Genomic DNA, 21,345 nt, shown 5'->3' with positions numbered 1-21,345 from the left:
ACCACTTCTGGCTTTTTCTGCTTATGTGGTTCTGAGGAATTGAACCCCGGGCCTCATGCTTGCAAAGCAAGCACTGTACCACTGAGCCACCTGCCCCTCCCCACAATTCATAGATCATTTAGCTCGCCCCAGGAAGTAAATGCCAGGATTAGTCCATCTCACTGGAGAGGAGGCTTCACTTCGGGACGTGGAGTCACACAGCTGGTGACAGACAAGAGCCTGAGCACAGACAGGCCAGTGCATCAGGATGCAGTTTATAGGACAGTACTGGGGGGCCTGACTTCTCTGACTGCAGAAATCTGTGAGGATACAGTAGCCTGAGCCTGATTATGCAGGGTATAGAGAAGTTCATGAACAGTGAAAATGCTAAGTGGTATTCCTCGTCCTAAGGGCTTCCCTGGAGCAGGCAACAGTGATGCCCAATGGTGTCTAAATGCAGGTCAGGAGTGGTAATGCTCCCCTCCACTGGTTCCATGGCATTAACTGCCTGTGTGGCCTTCATCCCTATGTGATTTTCCAGCTTTAATGGGTACAGGAAGAGCAGTGGCCTGGAAAGAAGAGTGACTAGCCATGCCCTTGAGTTCTGGGCACCACCCCCTGATGCACAGAGCCCAGCCAACCTCAAAAACACGTAACCAAAAGCTTTTTACTGGGAAACAAGCAGGCAAATATTGGGCTAGAATACTGACATCTCCCACCTCTGGTGGGAGCTTGGAATCCAGTAGCTATTGCACAAAGTCCCTCTGATTGGCTTGCTCCTCTTCAGCCTGAATTAGCAGAGCCCCAAGGGCCAACTCCTTGAGGGTATGGCTATTCTTTGTCAAAATATGGGGAGCCTCGCGTCCTTGTTTTGTTAAAAAGTTCAGGTTGGCAGAGGACTCACTTTACTGAATCATTGAAATAGTCAACTCCTTCTCCAAACCCAGTGTCCACTGGCAAATGGGCTTTGCAGTTCTGCGCCTGTGTCTGGCCTTGTTTCCTTGCTTAGACTCCAAGTGTCCTGGCATCTGGGGGTCCTTGTCTGCAAGGGTGAGAGCCGCAGGGCAGGTCCACAGCTCATGACTTGGCTCTTGGCAGGCTTGTGCCGCTTCTCTTCAGCCATCTCCCCACCGTCCCTCATGGGGGGGTCATGGGCTGCACCTGGACCTTCCTGCCTCTTGGCTCTTGGCAGCAGCAGCGAGCGCAGCAGCAGCTGCAGGCTATGAGCAGCAGCAGCAGGACAGTGGCTGCAGGAGGGAAGAACAGGTGTCAGAAGCTGAGGAGGGAAAGGATGCCCATCCTCCCTGCAAAGAGCCTGTCTGGAGATGCGAGGTGGCCCTTCCCCAGGTCTGTGTGAGTGGTCAGAAAGACCTCAGACTCTCACAGGGATGTTGACTGCCCTGTGCTGGCCCCACGTCCTGGCGGTCTCCCTGTTGTCTCCCCTGCTGCCACGCCTGGCTCCCTTCGTCTCGCAGTTGACACTTGGTAGAGTTGCTGGGTCTAGTTCCCAGCAGCGTCTAGTATCGCCCATCGCTTGAGAAGTGTCAGAGGATATGGGGAACGCCCCTGGCTTCCCCTAGGGACAGCTACTTTTCCTCCTTATCTGGAGAACTCCACCACCCCTCAGCCTCTAGCCAGCAAGCAGATACCAGGAAGAACCATGGGACCTGGAGGGGAAATCTGAATGCCCCACTTGCCTGTGAAAAGGACGATGATGGAAAAGGCCACAAGCTCCACTGGCTCGGCCTGGGGCAGCTCTCGCAGCTTCTGCAGCAGCCTTTCACCCACAGAGCGCATTTCCTGCACAAAGTCCGTGGCCATCGTGCTGTGTGTGCTCCTGCTGGGGCTCCGGTCGTCTGTGATAAGGCAGAGACAGACAGAGTGCCTAGAGTTCTCCTGGGGCTGGCCACAGTCTGTGAGGCAGCACCAGGGAGCCACCCTCTCTCCCACCACAGCCTGGCTGAACGGGTTTGTCTGGTCTCACCACATGCACCACTGGTGGCTCATGAGAGAGGCAGGAGGTAGGGAATAACCCTGGGGGCTGCACTCAGTGGCAGCAGCCCTCAGCCCTTGCCAGTGCTGCCAAGCAAGAAGGAAGCAGGGACATAGAGACTCCTCTGAGGGGCTGCCAGCCAAGGTCAGGATGACCGAGTTTCTGACCATGAGTTGGTGTGGGCTCGCCATTACGTTGTTTTTCTCTTTGGACACCACTCCCAGGTTTGGTCAGCTCCCCTGCCAACAGCTGGGTCATTCGGGACGTGAGTGTCTCCCCTGGATGTCCCCAGGGTGGAGAGAGGCCTTGAGAGTCTAGCCTGGTGCATTTGCCACCCACCACATGCTGGGGGCAGGAGGATCAGGCTCCGAGAGCAGGTTCATGGGGCACTAGTCTAGAGACGGGAAGCTGAGTCCCACAGGGCACGGCCCTCACCAGTGAGCCCAGCTTTACCCATTTGTTGTTCTGTGAGAAGGGAGAGCACCTGTGCTCCCAATTTTTCCCCAGGAGTCTTCTCTGTCCAGAAGGGATCAGCCAGCCCTCCCTTCTTAGCTTGGACCTGGTCCTCTAGACTGACTAAGAGAGGTTCTCTTCAGAGAGGCCGGGAGGTCCCGAGGCAAAGCTCTAGGCTAGTCTGCGGTAGTCCCTAGTGGGCATTAAAGGTTCTTTCTCTTCCCACTTCTGTGGGCACAAGGCAGCCAGTGCCTCTTTAGTGTGACTAGGAATAGCCTGTGCCAGCCCAGCCTGAACCAGATCACCAAGGCTCTTATTTTAATCCTACGGGTGGTTTTAATCCTAGGGGTGGTGGGTGAGGTCGGTGGCCAGGGGCTTGTGCCAGAACTTCCATTTTAGTGATTGCCAGCTTGTCCCTGATCTGCACCAGCAAGGCTGTGTCCTCTGCTGTGGTTCTGCAAGTCCTGCACTGCTACCTGGCACAACAGGCTTAGAAACACCTTGCAGGTCCCCTCTGCCCTGCATGTAGCTTGCTGCCCTCCTGTGGCATCCCCCCCTGCCCCATTACAGAAGGCTGGACTCTGTCCACCTCCCGTGAGTCCCACTTGGTCTCCTAGGACCTGACTGCCCCTTTCCTCTGATATCGTTAGTAACTGGATGGCAGCCGATGTGTACTTTCCAAATTTCCTATGGGTTTTTCCTTTGCTTTTTGCTGTGCTGGGATTGAATCCAGAGCCTCACACATGCCAGGCACTACCACTGAGCTACGTTCCCAGCTTCATAATACATTCCCTAGTTTTTGTTTTTGTTTTTTAAGCTGTCCCCTAAAACAGTGTTTTAATCATCCTGTTTCCTTCTCCTTGCTGTGACATAGGACAGAACCCTTCATCTCAGGGAGAGGCCTGGGCTGCAGGAACACCCTCTGGGGGGTGCCTGGCCAGGGCTGGGAAAGTTGAAGCAGCCTTTTGTGTATGGCTTTGGAGGCTATGGCTCCATCCCTCCTACAAACATGTCAGGAGTATCATTGTTCATTTCTGGTGCCTGTCTAGAAGGAAGGTGGCAAGTTGGAAAGGGGGGGTTGTTTGGATGACAGTGAAGAGAGCAGGCAGAGGACTCAATGGTGGAGAGGCAGAAGGTTCCTCTCGTGCCTCCCCACCAGGGCCAGTGCACTTCTGCTGAATGGACCAGATCCCAGCTTGCAAGGTCAGAGGAGGCCCAGGATCCTGGGCTGCGACTAGTCTGTACCGACCTCCTTTGTTTTACGTAAGGGCAGCTGAGACTTGACAGTGCCCATCTTCTCTGCAGTTACGGCACGGTGGGCTCTGTCAGTACTTCTGCTGCCCATGCGCTGCCACTGGATGCCCGTGTCTGCTTTTAGCCAAAAGATAAGTCAGTACCACAGAGTTATGGTGAGGGCACTGCTTGAGCAGGGCTCCACAAGGAGCCAGGCCTCGGGCCCTTTGGAAGTCCATGGGCCGAAGCCCTGCTGTTACCAGCACATCACCGTTGGGCCGTGGCCTACCACACTTGGTGTTTGTTAGCAAAGGGCCAGATCTGCTGTCCTTGGGTCAGACCAAGCAAGACTGTCGACACCAAGCAAGACTGTCGAGGTGGAGTGGGCTTATGCAAGGATGGCATTCTCCTGTCCTATTTTGAGACCTCTGTGCCATCCCTTCCCCCAGGATTCCAGGGATCTCCTCCGCAGAAGAGTGGCGTACACATGGTTCAGAAGCAGGGCTGCTTTTCTCTCCTTTTCATCTTGGTTTGACTGTTTGAGCCTGATTGGCACTGTGCCCACTTGCCTAATGTAGCCCAATGGAGACACTCCTTAAAAGGGGAAGTGGGCAGGAGGCTGGTGGGTAGAAAGAGCTTTCTCACTAGTGTGCCACACCCAGATACCCCAAGAGACATGCTGGGGGAGGGGGAGGTACTTGCTTGTGTGCAAGCTTTGGTGTTGGGACTGTGGGTCTGTGTGAGCCTCTGAGAGTCAGGATTTGTAGAGGGGGGAGGAAGGCAGTAGGCTAGCAGGAAAGGCGGGGCTCAGGGATCAGAAGCTTGGGCTACAAAGGCAGTATCCTTCTGGGACGTGCAGTTGGAAAGCGGCAGACTCCTGGCCACTAGGTCTGGCTCCCCTCCGGGAAGAGCATTGGTCCACACCAGAAGTGGGCCACCCACTTGGACAGCACCAAAGCTTTGCACCTAGGACTTCTTGGAGCAGCCAACTCAGAGCTGAATTAGCCAGTAAGACCTGGCCAGCCTGACTTAGGGCTGCCCCTCAATCTGTCTTGCAAAACAAGTGAGTCCATGGCCAGGTGCCGGAGGCTCACACCTGCCATCCTCGCTACTCAGGAGCCTGAGATCTGAGGATTGCAGTTCAAAGCCAGCCCGGGCAAGAAAGTCTGTGAGTCTCTTATCTCCAATGAACCACCAGAAAATGGGAAGTGTCTCTGTGGCTCAAGTGGTAGAGCGCTTGCCTTGAGCTGAAGAGCTGAGGGACAGCGCAGGCCCAGAGTTCAAGCCCCATGACCAACAAAACAAAAAACAAGTGAGTCCATTGGGCATGTCTGAAGAGGAGCCCTCTGGTTGGTCATTTTCAGCCTAGGTTATGTCTGAGCAGAGCAAGCCCATGCAAGAGGGGGGAGCTAGAGGTTCTTGTTCTCCACAAAGAGGAGGGGGGCACATTCCCACAGGTCCCAGGCGTCTTCCCGGTGGGCTATTTAAAGCAGGACCAGCAGACGCCTGGTGCCCGATATAACCCGCAGCGTCAGGTGACCCTGGGGCATGTGCTCCAGCTGCTGCTCTGAAAGGAGTGCATATTCCCAGCCCTGGCCCGTGCAAGTGGGAGCTTGGGACTAACCCCTCTTGCCTCTCTACCTTCACATGTCTGGGAGAGTGGAGTAGGGATACTGACCGTTGGCAAGTCTGTATTTTCCTAATCTATCTCAGATTCACAAGTCCTTCTAAAACCACATTTCTTGCCCAACAACCAGGAGAATTAGAGCCCCTCTTACTCCTATGCTCAGCAGTTCCTCAGAGCCTCCTGAGGAGCATCTGGAGCAAGAGATGGCTTCCCCTGGCCCCAGGGAGAGTGGCCTGGACGGCCACTGAGCCTGCTTTGAGCACGGCTAGTGAAGAGGGGCAGCCAGCAGGGCAGAGAGGGAGGCTGGCGAGCTAGAGGGACAGTGGCAATGTTCCTTTCTTGGCACAGAGAACTACCATGGAGCAGGTGTGCATCCTGTAGACCAGACAGCTGCCACTTGCTACCAAGCATTCCTGTTCCTCTTTACAAAACCAGTAGCTCAATTCCAAGCTTCCATGAGAAACAGCAGGCAGCGTGTTTGTGCCTGATAAGCACAAGGAGGGCTTCTTTCTGTGTGTTGTGGTTTAGGCTGGGTTAATGCTACCCTTGCCCTGCAGGGCATTTTCTTGCTTGGGAAGCAGCTTCAGTGAGGCATTGTGAACAGTTATAGATCTTTGGGTACAGAGGTGGGAATGCCTTCTGTGTACTGTGCTAAGCAAACATTTGGATGACTCCTCTCTTTCCTGACTCAGACTTGAAATAGAAAGTAGGTTCTTAAATCCCTGTTGGTTCTGCTGTCCTAGCCCAGAAGCTTTTGGGGACACCTTTCCTACACTAGTGACTGTTAGAAACTGGACCAGTACCTTGATGGAGCCATACAAGCTTGGCAGCCCCTTCCCTCACAGCTCAGGACCTGCTGGGCCTATGTCCTGTAGATGCAGGGTGTCTGCCTGCTTGGGTTGTCTAGACCCCTCCTTCTACCATGAGCTGAGCTTCTGTACGATGCCCAGGAGCTTAGCCTCCCAGCTCTCAGTACAGGCCAAAGCCTACAGCTTCTGATGAGCCAAAGACGCTTGGCCTGATCCTTGGTTTCCACTTTTCCCTGGATCATTGTTTTTCTTTCTTGCTGGATAGACGTTTGTTTGCTTTGGGAACAACATCGAGGGGGAGGGAGCCTAACCTTGGTGTGAGGACAGGAGGCAGCATGGATGAGTAGCCTCTGCTCATGAGGCCCTGTCCAGGAGGGTTTGTTCTTGCTGTCTGAAGAAGGAAGAACCAAAGAACTGACTCAGGGCAGGGTCGGCATTGCAGTGGTACAGCAGGGAGCCAGAAGCCAGAGATCCCTCTCCAGCCTCATTCACGCCGTCACTACCAGCCCTGGTAATGCATGCCCTCCGTCAGCCTTCAGAGTGTGTTGTCAGAGGGGCAGAGCGGGTGTCCAAAGATACTGAATGGGCACAGGACCGCTTCCTAGGCCAATCCCTAACTGAGCGCACTGGGCCAAGCCTGCGATGCATGGCAGCAGTGCTCTTGTCCAGGACTCAGGTGGACAGAGCCGCTCTGAGTCCTGTTACATCTTAGGGGTGTGAGCTATCTGGCCATACCTTGCCTTCAGCCTTCTTCACTAGGTAGACCACAGAGACAGAGAACCCGACCCTAATCCTGGGAAAACAGAGGCTCAGCAGGCATGTGGCTGCCGGACAGCCAAATCCCTTCCGGAAGCCCGCTGAATAGAAAAAGGCTTAAAACCCCACCTGCAGAGTTAGCAGGGCGCCAGCCCTTCTTGTGCAGCAAGTGGCTGGGCCTCACTCGGCCTCCTCCGTTGAGCAGTCCCCTTCCTGTGAGCCTGGGTCCCAAGGTAAAGGAAAACCCAGGGTGCACAGGAAGAGACTGGCTTCCTGTGGAGGAGTGACCAGGGGCCTTCCCTGAGACCTCCCCCCCCCGCCGCTGTGTTCTGCGTAAATTGTTGTCCCTCACTACTCCCTTCCCTTGCTTTCCCCCCTTACCTGTGGCCAGGGCTACTCACCTGAGAGCTTAGGTGGTGGCAACCAAAGAGGGACCCTGCAATGTGCAGCCTCCGTGCGCCTCCCCTCAGGCCCCTGGTGGCCACCTCAAACTTCCTCCACCGATGCCTCCTTCCTGCCCCGCCGCTTCTCCCCTGGGCACCTCTCAGCGCGAGCTCCTCGCGGCTGACAGCCAGCTCTGTTCCAGCTTTTTTGTTGTTAGTCGTCCTGGAGATGCAAGTGTCAAATTACTGCCGAAAGGGGGAGCCAGAGGAGGGAGCCTGTGCTGGAGCTTGTCCTACAACTTCGTACCCCATGCTCTGCCTTTCCCCGCTTGGGAGGTCTGATGTTCCCCTTTCTCCTTCCATCTCTTCCTCTCGCTGCCCTCCTGCTAGTGGACCAGGTTGGAGGCTGAGGCCTGGGTGGAGCTGATGACCAAAGAAGTGGCTGGTTGTGGTTCTCTGCAGAGATGACCCCAGGGGACTCTGCCTGAGCTGATGAAGAAGAGGGTGGAGCAGTTTTCCCAGCTCCTGAGCTCCCCAACGCCACCTTCAGGAGGCCTTTTGGCTTTTCTCGCTGACCACTGCATCCTGTGCCTCCTGCCATGCCCTGGCTGGTCCTTCCCTCTGGCCTTTCCAAGGAAAGAGAGAAATGGTGGGTAGCTACTAGACTACCCAAGCAAGCAGACAGACTTTGCAGCCCTCTTGGACGTTCCTTCTGCCACATAGTAGCCAGAGGCATCTTGGGGAAAACTTGGGAAAACTGGGTATCCTGGCAGTGGCCTCTTGCTTGCCTAGCAAGAGCTTTGTGTTCCACCGAAAGGAAGGGCACTGCTGTCTCATTCCACTCCATTGTCTCTGCACCCCTGGTCCGGCTGTCAGGGAGGGGCTCCAGAGCCAGTGGCTGGGCCCTTTGACATTTGGCTGGCTGTGCCACCCAGCAGGCCAGGCTGTGGGGAGAGAAAATGATCCCAACCCGGTAGTCAATGGAGCTCTTTGAATCTGAGCACAAAACCCCAGTGAGGCAGGGCTTGGGGGCAGGGAGGCGGCCAGGCGTGTGGTTACACCACTCAGATGCCGGACTGTCCCAGAGGCCAGACAGGCGGCCACTATACCGGGGCAGGGGGAACATTTGTCACATTTAGTATTAGAAGGAGCAGAGCACAAGTGCTCCCTCTGGTGTTCAGCTTCTCCAGTACATCTGAGACCTGTGTTCTCTGCTCCCATTAGAGGGCCTCCAGACCCCGCGTCTTTTCAAGCTGGGTCAGAGCTTTTGCTTCATGAGTCTGCTCTGCGGTTGCAGGTCCAGGTAGTGATCACAAATGAGAGGAGCTCTGGTTAGAGATTCTGGCAAAGCTGCACCTCCTTCTCTGAATGTACCAGTAACTAGGTACAATGTCAGCTCTCAGAACTGCCTGCTGGCTGGGTGCTGGTGGCTCAGCCTATAATCTTAGCTACTCAGGAAGCTGAGATCTGATGCTCCAGGTTCAAAGCCAGTCCAAGCAGACAAATCTGAGACTCTTATAACTCCAGTTAACCACCAGAAAACCAAAAGAGGAACTGTGGCTCAAGTGGTAGAGCAGAGCTTTCAGCAAAACAAAAATAACAAAAAACTAAGGAACAGCACCCAGGCCTCGAGTTCAAGCCTTAGTAATAGTACCAAAACAAACAAAACCTTGCATGCTTTCTGGCTGTCTCAAGGAGCTACTGTGCCATGTGCAGCTGCCAGCCATGGTCTGGGTACAGCAGGCCAAGACAGAAGATCATCAGGGTCCACACACACAGAAGAAGATAAGTACAGGGCAAAAGTAGGGCCCTCTTCCATCCTAGAGAGGGCTAAGAGCGTTATTATAATGCTTCTGCGCCCCGGTTCAGATGGCTTTGTGTCAGGGCCAGCGTCTGCACCACAGCCTGAACTCTTCCCAGGGTGGGCGTCCCAGCACCAGGGGAGTAGCGGGACAAAGCAGGGCTCCCATGTTGGCTCTCAGTTACTCTTGTGTTACTTGGCCTCAGGAAAGCTCCTCACCTTGCCGCCCCCCACTGTACAGTGGGCAGACGCCGATGCTTCCCTGGGCCCTGTGAGGTGAGGTGTGTGAGACGCCAGCATGGTGCCAGCTCACCACAGTTGGCCAGGGTTTGGGGACTGGGGGAACAAGCCCTGGCCTGCTCGGTCCCTCACCCCTCACCTCCGTGGTACTCCTGCTCCAGGTGCCGCCATGCCGCCATTGCCAAGTACTTCGGGGATGTGCCACCCGCCTGCATCAAAGGCTGCGACCACTGCCAGAACCCTGCAGCCGTGCGGAAGCGCTTGGAGGCCTTGGAGCACAGCAGCAGCAGCAGCTGGAACAAGACCTGCATTGAGCCCTTCCAGAAGAATGGCTTTGACCCCGAGCTGTATGAAGGAGGCCGCCGGGGTTACGGGGGCTTCAGCAGGTAAGGGGTCCCAGGAAGTAGCCTGTCATTCCCCCCAAAGCTAGGGCCAGGCCAGGGGCAGCCCAGTGCTACAGGTTTCTCTCTTCCTGCCACCCGGATATATTGGAGGTTGGTGTTGTCCCAAGCTGCCAGAATGTCCTGACCAGTGGTGTGAGTAAGGAGGGCAAAGCCGCAGCCTGAGCCTGCTCCCCCCTGCCCTACCCCAGGTATGATGAAGGCTCTGGAGGCAGCGGTGATGAGATCAAAGATGAGGCCCACAAACGAGAGTGGAATCTCTTCTATCAGAAGCAGATGAGCCTGAGAAAGGTGAAGGCGGGTGGGACACAGAGACCATGCAGAAGCCCGCTCCTCCCTGCGGCTACCTCAGCCTGGGTGGGAGCTGCCCTTCAGGCCCAGATGCCTCATGGTCCCCTCGTATCATCTTCCAGGGCAAAGACCCCAAGACAGAAGAATTCATACCCCCAGGTTGGTATTGAAAAGTCCCAGGAGATCATGGCTGTGCCTGGGGTGTGGATGGTGGGGGCTCCATTGGGGGCTGGGTGGCTACAGAGTAGAAGGTCAGGTGGAAGGACCTGGTCCCTTCCCTCCAGATGAGAACTGTCCCCTGAAGGACGCTTCTAGCAGCAAGATCCCCAGGCTCACCGTGAAGGTAAGAGCAGGGAAGCACCTCACCTGCCCTGGATCCCAACCCACCCCGAGCCTGGGGAACCCACTACCTTCTTTGCACAGGCTCGAGAACACTGCCTGCGGCTTCTTGAGGAGGCTCTGAGTAGTAACTGCCAGGCTGCAGGCTCCGCTGATAGGTGAGTGAGTGTCTGAGATCTCCGTGGTTGGTGAAGACTTGTTCCTTCCAAGGCTGTTCCTCGCCAGGTAATGACCCTAGTCTAGGGCTGCCAAGGGACAGGTGGGACCACACTTAGATTCTGATGAAGAACAGCCATAGGTGCCCAGGGAATCCTAGCTCCAGTCCCTTTGCCCATCCCTGCCAGTCCCCAAGCCTTCCCACCGTCCCTGGGGAGAATGCACCAGTATTTTAGGGAGAGGCTCAGCCTGCTTATTCCTGCCCACAGAGCAGACCTCCAGGCCAGGGCTGTGGAACTGGAGCATGAGACATTCCAAAATGCCAAGATGGCCAATCTATACAAGGCCAGCGTGCTGAAGAAGGTGGGCCTGGAACTGGGGGAAAGGTGGGCTGGACACTCCCCAGGGTAAGACAGGGAGGCCCATTCATACTCCAGGGACATCTAGCCCTCTGGCTATCAATGAGAGTAGCGCCTGTCCTTCACCGGGGAGAGCTGTTTCCAGCCAACCCATCAGGATTGAAACTTGCCTAGTGTGCCTTAGAGGAGGAGGAACTGGGTTCGGGCTCAGGAGCTCACAGATGCTATGGCCTCCCTGCCTGACCTTACCCAGGTGGCTGAGATCCACAAAGCCTCCAAGGATGGGCAGCTCTATGATGTGGGAGGAAGGACCAAGAGCCACGGGGTCCAGCCCGAGCCCCCCGAGCCCAATGAGTACGACATCCCTCCCACTTCCCACGTGTACTCGGTGAGTTGCATTCTGGTGTTCTGGAAAGGCTCGGGTAAGGCATGACCTCTCCCCCTCACTCCCTGCAGCACCCCTGCTCTGCCAATTACGCCTTTGTCAGCCATGACTCTTCGGTCCATTGCTTCCTCCTGCACTCGGACATCATCCCAACACAGCCATCGCTGAGCCCGCGGTGAAGGCTCTTGAGGGTGCCTGGGACTCTGAACTGTTGTTTGTTTTCTTCCTCACAGCTCAAAACGAAGCGGGTGGGAGCTGGCTCCTGCACCTTCCAGACAGCCACTGAGCTATTGGGGAAATTTCAGACGCAGGAACAAGCCTCCCAGCCTGTGCAGGGAAGCAAACAGGAGCCCCTCCACCTCCAGGAAGACAGGAGCGAGCCCCTTCCTGGGCACAGTGATGCTGCTGGGGCTAGTGCTTGTGGGGGACCTTCCCCTGAGAAGAAGGCAAAAGGCTCCTCCAGGGGAGGCTCCACTGCCAAGGCCCGGGCCAGCAGGAAACAGCAGCTCCTAGCTGCAGCAGCCCACAAGGATTCCCAGAGCATTGCCCGCTTCCTCTGCCAGAGGGCTGAGAGCGCCCCTCTCCTGGCTTCAGCCCCAGCGGCCGAAGGTACCAACTCCTCCTGTGAAGGCGCTTCTCGACCCCTGAGAGCCCCAGAGCAGCATACAGAGGAGGAAGATGGAGCCCCAAGATGTTTGATTGCCTCTCTTCAGACTGAGGCATGTCCCCAGGACGGGCCAAGGTAAGGACAAAGGTAGTTAATGAATCTTCTGAATTTTTGTTTTGTTTTGTCAGTCTTGGGGCTTGAACTCAGGGTCTATGCACTGTCCCTGAGCTGCTTTTGCTCAAGGCTTATACTCTGCCACTTGAGCCATTTCCGGCCTTTTCTGTCTATGTGATACTAACCCAGGGCTTCATACATGCTAGGCAAGCACTTTACCACCAACCCGCATTGCTTACTTGCCCTCAATGGCTTGAGCCTCTGCTAGGCTGCCCGGGGTAAGGAAGCAGTTGAACTTGGAGTTCTGATTCTGCTCTTCCCTCTGGCCAGTGCTTGCCTACTCAGAGACCAGGGGCTCTCTGAAGGCCAGCCCAGCCTCTTAAAGGAGACCCCGACCAGCAAGCGGACCAGACACCAGGAGGTACCATAGGGAGGAGGCCATGGGGGAGAGGGAGGCCAAGGCCAAGGCCAAGGCCAGAGCTGCTGTGCCTGGCAGGGTCTCCTGGCAGGTGGGGCAGGCTGGAGGGAGCCACCTGGTGCTGAGGCATGGGCTTGCAGATAGAGGGGCGGCCAGAGCCAGAGAGCGGGAGCCTAGAGTGACTATGACCCTCTCCAGGAGAACCCAGAAAGCCGGGCTCAGAAGAGGCCCCGTCCCTCAGCCAAGCCCCCCATCACCGATGAGGTCAAGGATAGCACCTCAGCCGGTGATCAGGGTGCCTTGAACACTGTGGCCCAAGAGCCCTGCCCGCTCCCAGCTCCCGGCATCTCTCTGAAGGAGGCTGCAGATGTTGTGGTCAGGTGTCTGACCCCGCTCTACAAGGAGGGCAAGTTTGCATCTAAGGTAGGGTGAGTGGGCCTGCCTTCCCCAGACCTGGGGTTCTTGGGTGCAGTGGGGGTCGGGGAGTGAATGAAGTCGGGCAGAACAGGCCAGGCCCAAGGCCTGGCCGCAGCTCGACAGCCTCCGCCTCCTCTGCCTTATAGGACTTGTTTAAAGGCTTAGCTCGCCACCTCTCACACCTGCTGACTCAGATGGCCTCTTCTAGAAGGAGCGGTGAGCCCCAGTCATGGTGGGAGGGAGGAGTGGGGGAGCAGGTCTTCTGGGAAAGCTGCCTTCACCTCCTCTCCTTCTCTCCCTGGACCTGCAGTGAAGGAAGGGGCCCAGAGCCTCATCAAGCAGTTCTTCCATGGCCGCTCACGGTGTGAGAGTGAAGCCGACTGGCACAGCCTGTGTGGCCTACAGTGATGACCTGCCTCCTCCCGACGGCCCTGGCCAGCGTGGCCACCCAAAGTGGGAAGCCAGGCGGACCGGCAGGGCAGCGGCCACCATCCTCCTCAGGGTCTTAACCTCTTCTGATTGTGTTCCAGACACCTCCCAGATCAAGTAAGAGGCCAGAAGTCAGCCTCCAATGTCTCAGCCCTCATTGCCGGTGTTCTGGGCCAGATCCCCAGGTTAGAAGGTAGATGTGTGGTTGCGGCCAGTGGAAGACAGGAGTAGCCACTTTTTTTTTTTTTTTTTTGTGCTTGGCCTGGGGCTTGAACTCAGGGCCTGGGCTCTGTCCCTTAGCTTTTTGCCCTAGGCTAACACTCTACCACTTGAGCCATAGCTCCACTTCCAGTTTTTGGGTACTTTGTTGGAGATGAGTCTAATGGACTTTCCTGCCTAGGCAATCCTCAGATCTCAGCCTCCTGAGATTACAGCCTCCTGATTACAGGCATAAGCCACTGGCACCTGGCTTCATATGTTTCTTAATAGTTTATCATCCAGGAAAAAAATAGTTCATCATCCACTGTAGGCCACACAATACCTATGCAAGGTATTGGGGCCAACTCAGGTTCCCTGGTCCCCTCCAGCCCCCCACTTCCCTTGAGATGCCAGCTTCTAGCCTTTGCTGGGCGCAAAGTTTGTGGGCTGGGGTGGCATCTAGCGGTGGCAGCTAGGCCCTGCTCAGTTTCTGGATAGGACAGCCAGGCCTAATAGATGTTTACAAGAATAAAGTCCTGTTTGCCCTGACGCATGCCCACATGCACACACAGCCCTTTTAGGAGTTTTATTTCCTCAGCAGCAGCTGCTTCTAGGCCTGGGTTCATGTTGACCTTGATCCTGGTCATGAACCGGAACCCGGGTGGTCAGCTCCCTTCGGCTGGCAGCATCTGATGCCTAAGCCAAGTTCTTGCAGCCCCGCTCTGGGCTCAGTCTTCCCCAGGTAAGTCACGGTGGCACCCCCTGCCTTGTGGCCTCCACCTGGGTTAGGCAGCAGCAGGTTCCAGGGCGGAAGTGAAGACAAAACCAGGGCAGAAGGTAGACTGGGCCCCTCGCCTCCACCCCCTCACTGAGAGGAAGACCCACTGCCCTCCATCAGGAAGACGATGGTGTGCTGCAGCTCCTGGGCCTGCCGGGAAAGAGCGAGTCAGCACAGGCTCCCCAGTGACCTCCTCCTCCATCCCTGCCCACAGCTCCCAGCTGGTTAGGCTGGGGCACCCTGGCCTCTCACCTGCGGCAGCTCCACCCACATGGTCTGGGGGCTGTCGGCGGAGCCCCAGTTGAGCTCCAGCCCAGGCGGCCCGTTCTCCTCCAGCGGGCTCAGCAGGTGGAGCCGCTGCAGGTCCTTCAGGTCAATGGAGCAGCACAGTTTCTGGGGAAGCAGCAACAGCAGAGCTTGGCTCTGGGGTTGGGGGTGGGGGGCGGCGGCCTGAGGGGTCTCGGGCCTGCACTGGGGCAGAAGCTCTGCCTACCTGGGAGCTGGGGTCCATGAGGACCAGGTGTCTGCGGTTGAGCCCCAGGAGGACAGGCCCAGGAAAGACCATCTTGCTCACTCGAAGCACCACATACACAGTGTAGCCAAAGAGGGGCAGCTGCCTTGCGGCCTCTGGGGGGGCAGAAGAGGACACGGGCATGGTTTCTGCCAGGAGTTGGGACTGCCCTCCTTTTGCTCCCAGGACAGATGAAGGGCAGACAGCTGTAGAAGCTTCCTTGCCCCTCCAGCTCTACCCCAGCACCCCTTGTCCCAGACGCACGGATGAAGCTGATCTGTGCTTCCTGGGGGTCGTAATCTTTCAGCTGCCTCAGCTCCTGGCTCAGCAAACTCCTTATGGCAGCCATGTTAACCTGCCACTGCAGCGGCTTGGGTATGTAGGCCAGCAGGTCTTGCCTAAGATACACAGCCTAGCTCAGGCCCCGGAAAGCCAGCCCCTTGGTGCAGAGCTGGGCTGTGGGCTAAGAAACAATGGAGAGGACTAGGACCCGAACGCGAATGAGGCGAGGGCACTGCTGCAGGCCAGTGCAGGCAGGGTAGGACAGGCTCTGCAGCGGAGCCTGGCCTTGCAGGGGAGGGAGGGGGGATGTGGTAGGCCAGAGGAGCCACGGGGCTTGGCCGGTGCCCAGGTGGGAAGACAGCCTCACTGGAGGCGGCGCTCACGCACTCGGAGGGCGTGTCCTTGCTGGCCCTGCTGAGGTGCTGGAGGGCAGCCATCTGAGCCAGCTGAGCCTCGGCCTGGGCGCGGGCCATCAGCTTCCCCTGGAGGTAGTCCCGCAGCACCTGGGGCAGGGGGCCAGGGGGAGGGTGTAAGGGGTACCTGTACCCCAGCCTCTCCAGCTACTTGAAGCTAATTAGGGCTCTAGGTTCCCGCCACCCTTTCTCCCAGTGGCCACACAGCCACATCCATGTGGGGAGGGGGCCTGGAGGCCCACAAGCAGGAACCCAGTGGTCATGGGCAGAGGCTGACCTGGCCATAGTGGGTGTCGATGTAGGTGGGGTGGTCAAAGTGCAGCGGGCTCTCCCAGCCGAGCCGCCGGCTGTGCAGGCTCAGGTCCGGCGCCACCAGCACACTGTTGAGATACTCGGGGGGCCGCAGGGGCCGGACCAGGTCCCCTGTGTGAAGAGCTCAGGCCAGTGCTGCCCACAGCCCACCCCGCTGCCTCAGCCCAGAGCTGCCTTCCTAGGGACAACACCCATCCTGACTGCCTCTTCTCCCCCTGCCCCGTCCAGCCTCACCTTCCCCTTTGATGAGGAAGAGGGCAAATTCCTGCACTTCCTGGGGGTCCGTGATGCCCATCTGGCCACATAGCTCCTCCAGTACTTCTCCTGCCACCTGGACGCATGGACCGGGCCATGACCATGGGGGAAAGACGTTGGGGATCCAGGCTGAGGCCCATAGCCTCTCCCCTTAGTGCTCCCTGCCTCCCACTTGCGCACCGTGAAGGTGTGGAGGTTTGTCTTGTAGTCCAAGCCGCCAGGCAGGTGAATTAGAAGCATCCGGACCGCTTGCCCTTTCTGTCAGGCAGAGTGTAAGGTCGGTCGCCAGCAGTTGGCTATCCCAGCTCGCTCTGTCCCGTGAGTGCTGCCCCTCCATCCCAGGGGACTCCCGGAAGCCCTGTCTGCCCACCCCTAGTACCAGGAAAGCCTTCATTTCACCCGGTAGGGGCAGCTGCTGCCGGCCCCCGTATTTGACTGTGCGTTGGAGGTGCTCCTGGCTGCTGCGGGCCAGCTCTGCAGACAAGCCAGAGGGCCGGGGTCACACGTGTCCCCGCCCGCCTCCCAGCCCCGCGGCCCGGGGTCCGGGCCTCCTCCCTCCCCCAGCACCTTGGTTGGGGCCTGAGTCCTGTAGGAACTTGGTCACATAGGGCATCAGTGTGGTGGACGGGAGGAAGAAGCCTGCGAGGAGGCTGAGGAAGCTCCAGCCCCGGACACAGCGCTCCCTGCGGAACAGAGAGCCCTGGCCTCAGCCTGGCCCAACGGCGCCATGCTACCCCAGCCCCCTGCCCACCATTTCCACTCACGGCTGGGGGTGTCCTGTGACCTGTTTGATGACCTGGCAGTACATCTCATCCCTGAGCTGCTCCTCCCGGCACAGCTGCGGGGAGGAAGGCGGGCAGGCAGCAGAGGGGCACGCTAAAGTCAGCATGCCCATTCCAGCCGTGTCTGGTGCCTCACACTTGTCATCCTAGCTACTCAGGAGGTTGAGATGTGAGGCACACAGGTAAAAGCCAACCTGGACAGGAAAGTCCATGAGACTTAACCCCAGTTAACTACCATAAAGCAAGAAGTAGAGCTGTGACTCAGAAGGTTGCGTGGAAAAGCTCAGAGACTCCTAAACCCTGAGTTCAAGGCCCCAGTACCAGTTCACGCACACAAGAGACATCCCATACACTTTCCTTCTGTGGCAGGGTGGAACATGGCCTCACACTAGCGGTGCAAGCCCATTACTTGTGAGCCCCGCTCCAGCCCCGCTCACTCTTCGTATCACGTCCGTCTCTTCAAAGCCTCGCAGCCTTAACTGCCCCCTTGGCCTCTGGGCTCTGCGGAGCCCTGGGCCCATCTAGACTTTTCCACCCGACAGCTCCAGTGTGCGTCTCCAGCCTGATTCTCCTGGAAGCCCACAGCCCTCCACTCAGAAGTCTGCCGCCTCGATTTCACATGTCCCAGAGAAATCCTCTGCCCTGGCTCGGGGCCACCGTGCGCGCTGGCTGGCTCAGAACCTTTGCCCATCTCCCCACTGCTGTTGCCTCTGAACTGCCCCCAGCCCCTCCCCTGGGGTCACTGCCATAACTCCCCCCCTGCCCGAAGCCCCCCCAAACCTCAACAGCCACAATGAAATGTCAGCCAAGTCTGATTCCCATCAGAAAACCACCAGTGTGTGGTAAAGTCCTGTTGTAATTACAGGCCCCAAGGCCTGCTGTGGCCCAGGCCTACTGCCCCCTTGCCTTCCGCCGCCTCCACTCCTGTTCACTGGCTCCAAACTGGCCTGGCTGGGGCTGAGCCTCCTCGGCGGCTGCCTGGGCGCCCTGTTCCTTTGCATACAGCCCAATTCTTCAGATCTGTCACAAAGCCACCTCCATGGTAGCCCCTTTCTCCACCCGAGATCTCTTCACTCTAGACACACAATGTCATTGTTGCCCGCCTGCCTCCTTCTGTGTCTTTGGGTTCACAGCTCTGTCCCCAGCATACAGTAGGCACTCAATCCTTGCTTTTGAATGACTGCAAGGAATGGTGACCAAAGAAAGGGGGAGTCCGTGCTCCAGATCCAGGCAGGACAGGAAAAGCTACTCAGGGCCCAAAGCTTCCTGTGCAAGCCTCCAGCTCACAGCTCTTGCTCACCTTCAGCAGCTCATAGAGCAGCTCCGGCTCCTTCTTGCCCCGAGGCTTAGACTGGTCCCCCATATACTGCATCAAAACTGCAGGCAGGATATGGAGCATAGTGAGCTAGGATGGGGCCTGACCCGGCCACCTGTGCTCCGAGGCTTTCCTCGGCAAACACACCCGGGCAAGGCACACAGCCCTCTCCAGCTTTACCAGGGATATAAGCTTCAAGAAATTCCCAAGATTGCCCAAGGCCAGACTCGGAGCATAGCGGCATAGCGTCAGCTGGATTCACCCACTGCCTTCCAATCCCAGACGCCATACAATCCACACAGAGGGTGGAAAGACAAATAGGAGAGGACCGCAGGGTCCAGGGTCTACCCTGAGTTGGCAGACAGGAGTGGAGTCGGGTAGAACGCAAGGAGAGAGAGCCAGGTGCCCAGCAACTCGCAGACACAAGAGCCCGGGGCTGCCCGCAGCCACTTACCCTGGAAGCCTGCCACAGCCTTGCTGTTTGTGTCCTTGTCGCTGGTATTAATGAGCGATTCCTGGATGGGAGTCTGTGGCCAGAAGGGCTGGGCTGTGGGTCTGGGGCTACGGGGGGTCAAAGGGCTGATCCATGGGCTAGCTCCTCCCACCTGGCCCCTCACCTTGCTGTACTGCACCTGACTGGCTGTCGTGTCCCCCTCGGAACCTCCGCCCGTCTGACCCGGCCTGGAGGGGGGGAACACAGGGGAAGACATCCTTGCTTGCTCCGCCCTCCTGCCTTTATTCCAGGCTGTGGAGATGGTGGTGAGCGCAGTGGCCTGCTGGCTGGGGGCCGGCAGAGGGGGGGAGGGGGAAGGGGGGAGGGAGGGGTTCATACTGGGGAGGCTGAGGGCCCGCGGGCCCAGGGCACTCACGTGGTGTGAGGCTTCCGGAAGTAGCGCAGGGCAAATTCCTGCATGGTATAGTTGTGGGGTTCAGAGGACAGTGGGGTGTACTCTGAGGAAGGCAGACTGGTGGCATCCGAGTCGTCACTGTAGGCTTGGCTCCACGGACGGGCAGGATGCTGGGAGCACAGAAAATCCGATGCTACCCAGCACCCACCGGCTTGTCCCAGAGCTGTCACCTCTCCTCCCAGCCCTACCCCTTTGCAACCTGACAGCAGTTAATACCCGAAACCAGGAAAGTCAAGATTGTTTATTTGAGCCTTGGACTGAGGGTCACATGGGAAGCTGAGGGGCGTAGGGCCCATCCCCTGCCCGCAGGGGGCTTACAGGTTGCTGAGGAGACAAGGCAAGACATCAGGAGAGTCTCCAGAGAATCGCAGCACACGAAGAACTGGCCATGAGGCCACAGGAGGCAGATGGACCTTGGGGGAACTTCCTGTGCCGCTAGTCAGTCCCCCCCTTTACCTCTCCTGCCTTCCTCACTTCCGAGGCCCTGTCCCACAGAGCTGGCTCCCTGGGCTGGGCCTGACTCTTGCGCTGCCAGCTGGGCTTCTGCTCCGACGAGAAGGAGACGTCGGGCGCCGCGGCCGGCTGCACCATGTCAGCAGGGAACAATCCAGATCGACCTCCAACAGAACCAAACTGCCAGCCTAGAATGCATCCCCGCATGCAGCTCAGCTGCCTGAGCCCTCTGTCGTTCGGCAGCCTCTGCCAGCAGGTTGCCCTCTCTGCACCAGACCCTGCCAGTCTGGGGATGGGGGGGAGAGGGGGAGTTACCTGGTTCCAGAGTGGTCCCTGGCAACAGCTTGATGAGATCCCCACGGTGGAAGCTGAGGAGGCTGTGGTCATCCGTGATGTAGCTGCGCAAAGCGATGACGTAGCCAGACCCCTACGGGCGGGTGGGCAAAGGGGCTAGACATCTCTATCCACCCGACACCCAGAATTCCAGTGACCCAGCCTGAACTCCCACCCCACCCTGGGGGGGGGACAGGGTGAAAGGCAGGTGGGGGTGCTCCCTGGCCCATGCTGACCTTCCTGAGCTCGTCCAGGTACTGCTCCACCATAGCCTTGATGGCCCTTGCCTGGGGCGTGTGCAGCACCAGCTGCTCACCCTTCAGAGTCAGCTCCAGGGCGGAGCTGTCCCGGCACTCCACACCCAGCACCTGGGCAAAGCTGCCAGCAGATTGAGAACTTGAGCTGGGGAGTCTCTGGTCCGCCACACCCCCAGCTCAGGCTCTGGACCGGCTGACCTGTAGGAGCACAGTGTCTTCAGCTGGTCTAGATGGAAGCTGGGGACTTGGACCACCTTGAGGAGTCGCAGCCCTCGGTGAGACACAGCCAGCCGCTGGACATCGCTGCCACTCTCTCCCTGCCGAGGGGGGAGGGGGGCGTCACAGGCAGGCTCCAGGGCCCTGGCGCGGCCCTGGTGCCCGGGAGCTGCGGCACAGGGCCAGAGGCTCATGTTGTCTTAATGTCACCCCCCGAGCGACACTGACCGAGACCGGGAAGATGCGGGAGAAGTAATTGGCCCAGTTGTCGCGGGCAGCCACCACGATGCGCTTCTTGACGCTGTCTTCAGCAGTGGCCAGGGAGTCCAGGCCCACCTCCAAGTCTCCTGGGACAGGAGGGCCCATCTTTAGCACCTCTTCTTGCACAGCGCGCTCAGCCCACGTTCTCCCTTGTGGCCAGGCCCAGCCCCCAGCCCTCCAGCTCCCAAGCCCCTACCCAGCAGGTCTTTCATTCTGTGCCGCTCATCTGGAGAGATGCGGATGCAGGACTCAGCAAAGGTGTCTCGCAGGATCTGGAGGCAGAGCCCAGTGGTCACCACTAGGTCCCCTCCGGACCAGAGGCAACCCCAGAGCAGCATGGATGCGCATGGAGGACCCAGTAGAGGGCGCTGTGGGGCTCACTGGGCCCTGCTGGAGGCAGGATTGGAAGAGAGGACAGAGGGCTTCCAAGCCCAGGGCCATGTCCACACCACAAGGGCTCTTGTTCCCACTCCTTCGGTGCCTGTACCCCTGCCCTTGGCCTCTCTGCCCCAGCCCCTGCCAGCTGCTGTAAACGAGCTCAGATTGACTACGCACATTCTACTTGCTATGAACATGGCAGACACAAAGTAGGCACTATGCAAGTGTTTGTTAAAAGCTAAAATTACTGTCAGGTGCCGGTAAATTCCAGCTATTCAAGAGCCTGAGATCTGAAGCCAGCCTGGGCAGAAAAGTCCCTGTGGGACTCATCTCCAATTAAGCACTCAAAAAACAGAAGTGGCTGGCCCCAGTGGCTCACGCCTGTCATCCTAGCTACTCGGGAGCCTGAGATCTGAGGATCGCAGTTCAAAACCGGCCTGGACAGGAATGTCTGTGAGACTCTCATCTCCAATTAACCCCCAGAAAACTGGAAGTGGTGCTGT

General features: G+C 57.9%; 3 protein-coding genes across 4 annotated transcripts in view; 1 reads left to right on the top strand and 2 right to left on the bottom strand.

The window, feature by feature from the left end:
- Recql5 (RecQ like helicase 5) overlaps positions 1 to 13,437 on the top strand; it is a 33,712-nt gene extending 20,275 nt beyond the window's left edge. Inside the window, exons 8-19 of one of the 2 annotated variants that reach the window (XM_042665461.1) lie at positions 9,436 to 9,660; positions 9,867 to 9,966; positions 10,089 to 10,125; positions 10,251 to 10,309; positions 10,390 to 10,463; positions 10,731 to 10,824; positions 11,074 to 11,208; positions 11,439 to 11,947; positions 12,272 to 12,347; positions 12,543 to 12,767; positions 12,908 to 12,977; positions 13,072 to 13,437. In XM_042665461.1, coding sequence (XP_042521395.1) covers positions 9,436 to 9,660; positions 9,867 to 9,966; positions 10,089 to 10,125; positions 10,251 to 10,309; positions 10,390 to 10,463; positions 10,731 to 10,824; positions 11,074 to 11,208; positions 11,439 to 11,947; positions 12,272 to 12,347; positions 12,543 to 12,767; positions 12,908 to 12,977; positions 13,072 to 13,169 — 1,702 coding nt within the window. In that variant the 3' untranslated portion in view covers positions 13,170 to 13,437. Of the gene's footprint in view, positions 1 to 9,435; positions 9,661 to 9,866; positions 9,967 to 10,088; positions 10,126 to 10,250; positions 10,310 to 10,389; positions 10,464 to 10,730; positions 10,825 to 11,073; positions 11,209 to 11,438; positions 11,948 to 12,256; positions 12,348 to 12,542; positions 12,768 to 12,907; positions 12,978 to 13,071 lie in introns of both variants that reach the window. The other variant, XM_042665460.1, reaches the window with a different exon arrangement.
- Smim5 (small integral membrane protein 5) lies at positions 629 to 1,965 on the bottom strand. Its single transcript, XM_042665462.1, has 2 exons — positions 1,677 to 1,965; positions 629 to 1,226 (listed from the first exon to the last, which is right to left on the bottom strand). Exons 1-2 carry the CDS (start codon positions 1,798 to 1,800, stop codon positions 1,117 to 1,119), a joined length of 234 nt encoding a protein of 77 aa, XP_042521396.1. The 5' UTR covers positions 1,801 to 1,965; the 3' UTR covers positions 629 to 1,116.
- A 522-nt stretch (positions 13,438 to 13,959) lies between the features above and the next one.
- Myo15b (myosin XVB) overlaps positions 13,960 to 21,345 on the bottom strand; it is a 32,974-nt gene continuing 25,588 nt past the window's right edge. The window contains 21 exon segments of the mRNA XM_042702642.1: positions 13,960 to 14,316; positions 14,419 to 14,559; positions 14,660 to 14,793; positions 14,942 to 15,075; positions 15,347 to 15,462; positions 15,650 to 15,795; positions 15,919 to 16,015; positions 16,120 to 16,197; positions 16,319 to 16,413; positions 16,507 to 16,622; positions 16,704 to 16,777; positions 18,022 to 18,098; positions 18,491 to 18,563; positions 18,654 to 18,717; positions 18,906 to 19,054; positions 19,443 to 19,585; positions 19,713 to 19,824; positions 19,967 to 20,108; positions 20,186 to 20,304; positions 20,432 to 20,550; positions 20,661 to 20,736. Coding sequence (XP_042558576.1) covers positions 14,254 to 14,316; positions 14,419 to 14,559; positions 14,660 to 14,793; positions 14,942 to 15,075; positions 15,347 to 15,462; positions 15,650 to 15,795; positions 15,919 to 16,015; positions 16,120 to 16,197; positions 16,319 to 16,413; positions 16,507 to 16,622; positions 16,704 to 16,777; positions 18,022 to 18,098; positions 18,491 to 18,563; positions 18,654 to 18,717; positions 18,906 to 19,054; positions 19,443 to 19,585; positions 19,713 to 19,824; positions 19,967 to 20,108; positions 20,186 to 20,304; positions 20,432 to 20,550; positions 20,661 to 20,736 — 2,268 coding nt within the window. The 3' untranslated portion in view covers positions 13,960 to 14,253.

The sequence above is a fragment of the Dipodomys spectabilis genome, unplaced genomic scaffold (assembly GCF_019054845.1).
Source record: "Dipodomys spectabilis isolate Male_0828 unplaced genomic scaffold, ASM1905484v1 ptg000329l, whole genome shotgun sequence".
Classification (NCBI taxonomy): domain Eukaryota; kingdom Metazoa; phylum Chordata; class Mammalia; order Rodentia; family Heteromyidae; genus Dipodomys; species Dipodomys spectabilis.
The sequence above is the reverse complement of the archived record's forward strand: the minus strand, read 5'-3'. Positions and strand labels throughout refer to the sequence as shown.

Bases quoted from the DNA above. Each gene is read 5' to 3' on its own strand.
- Smim5 (XM_042665462.1), bottom strand. From the start codon at position 1,800: ATGGCCACGGACTTTGTGCAGGAAATGCGCTCTGTGGGTGAAAGGCTG. The intron at 1,227-1,676 runs GCAAGTGGGGCA...TCCCTCCTGCAG, and splicing joins CATCATCGTCCTTTTCACAG to CCACTGTCCTGCTGCTGCTG.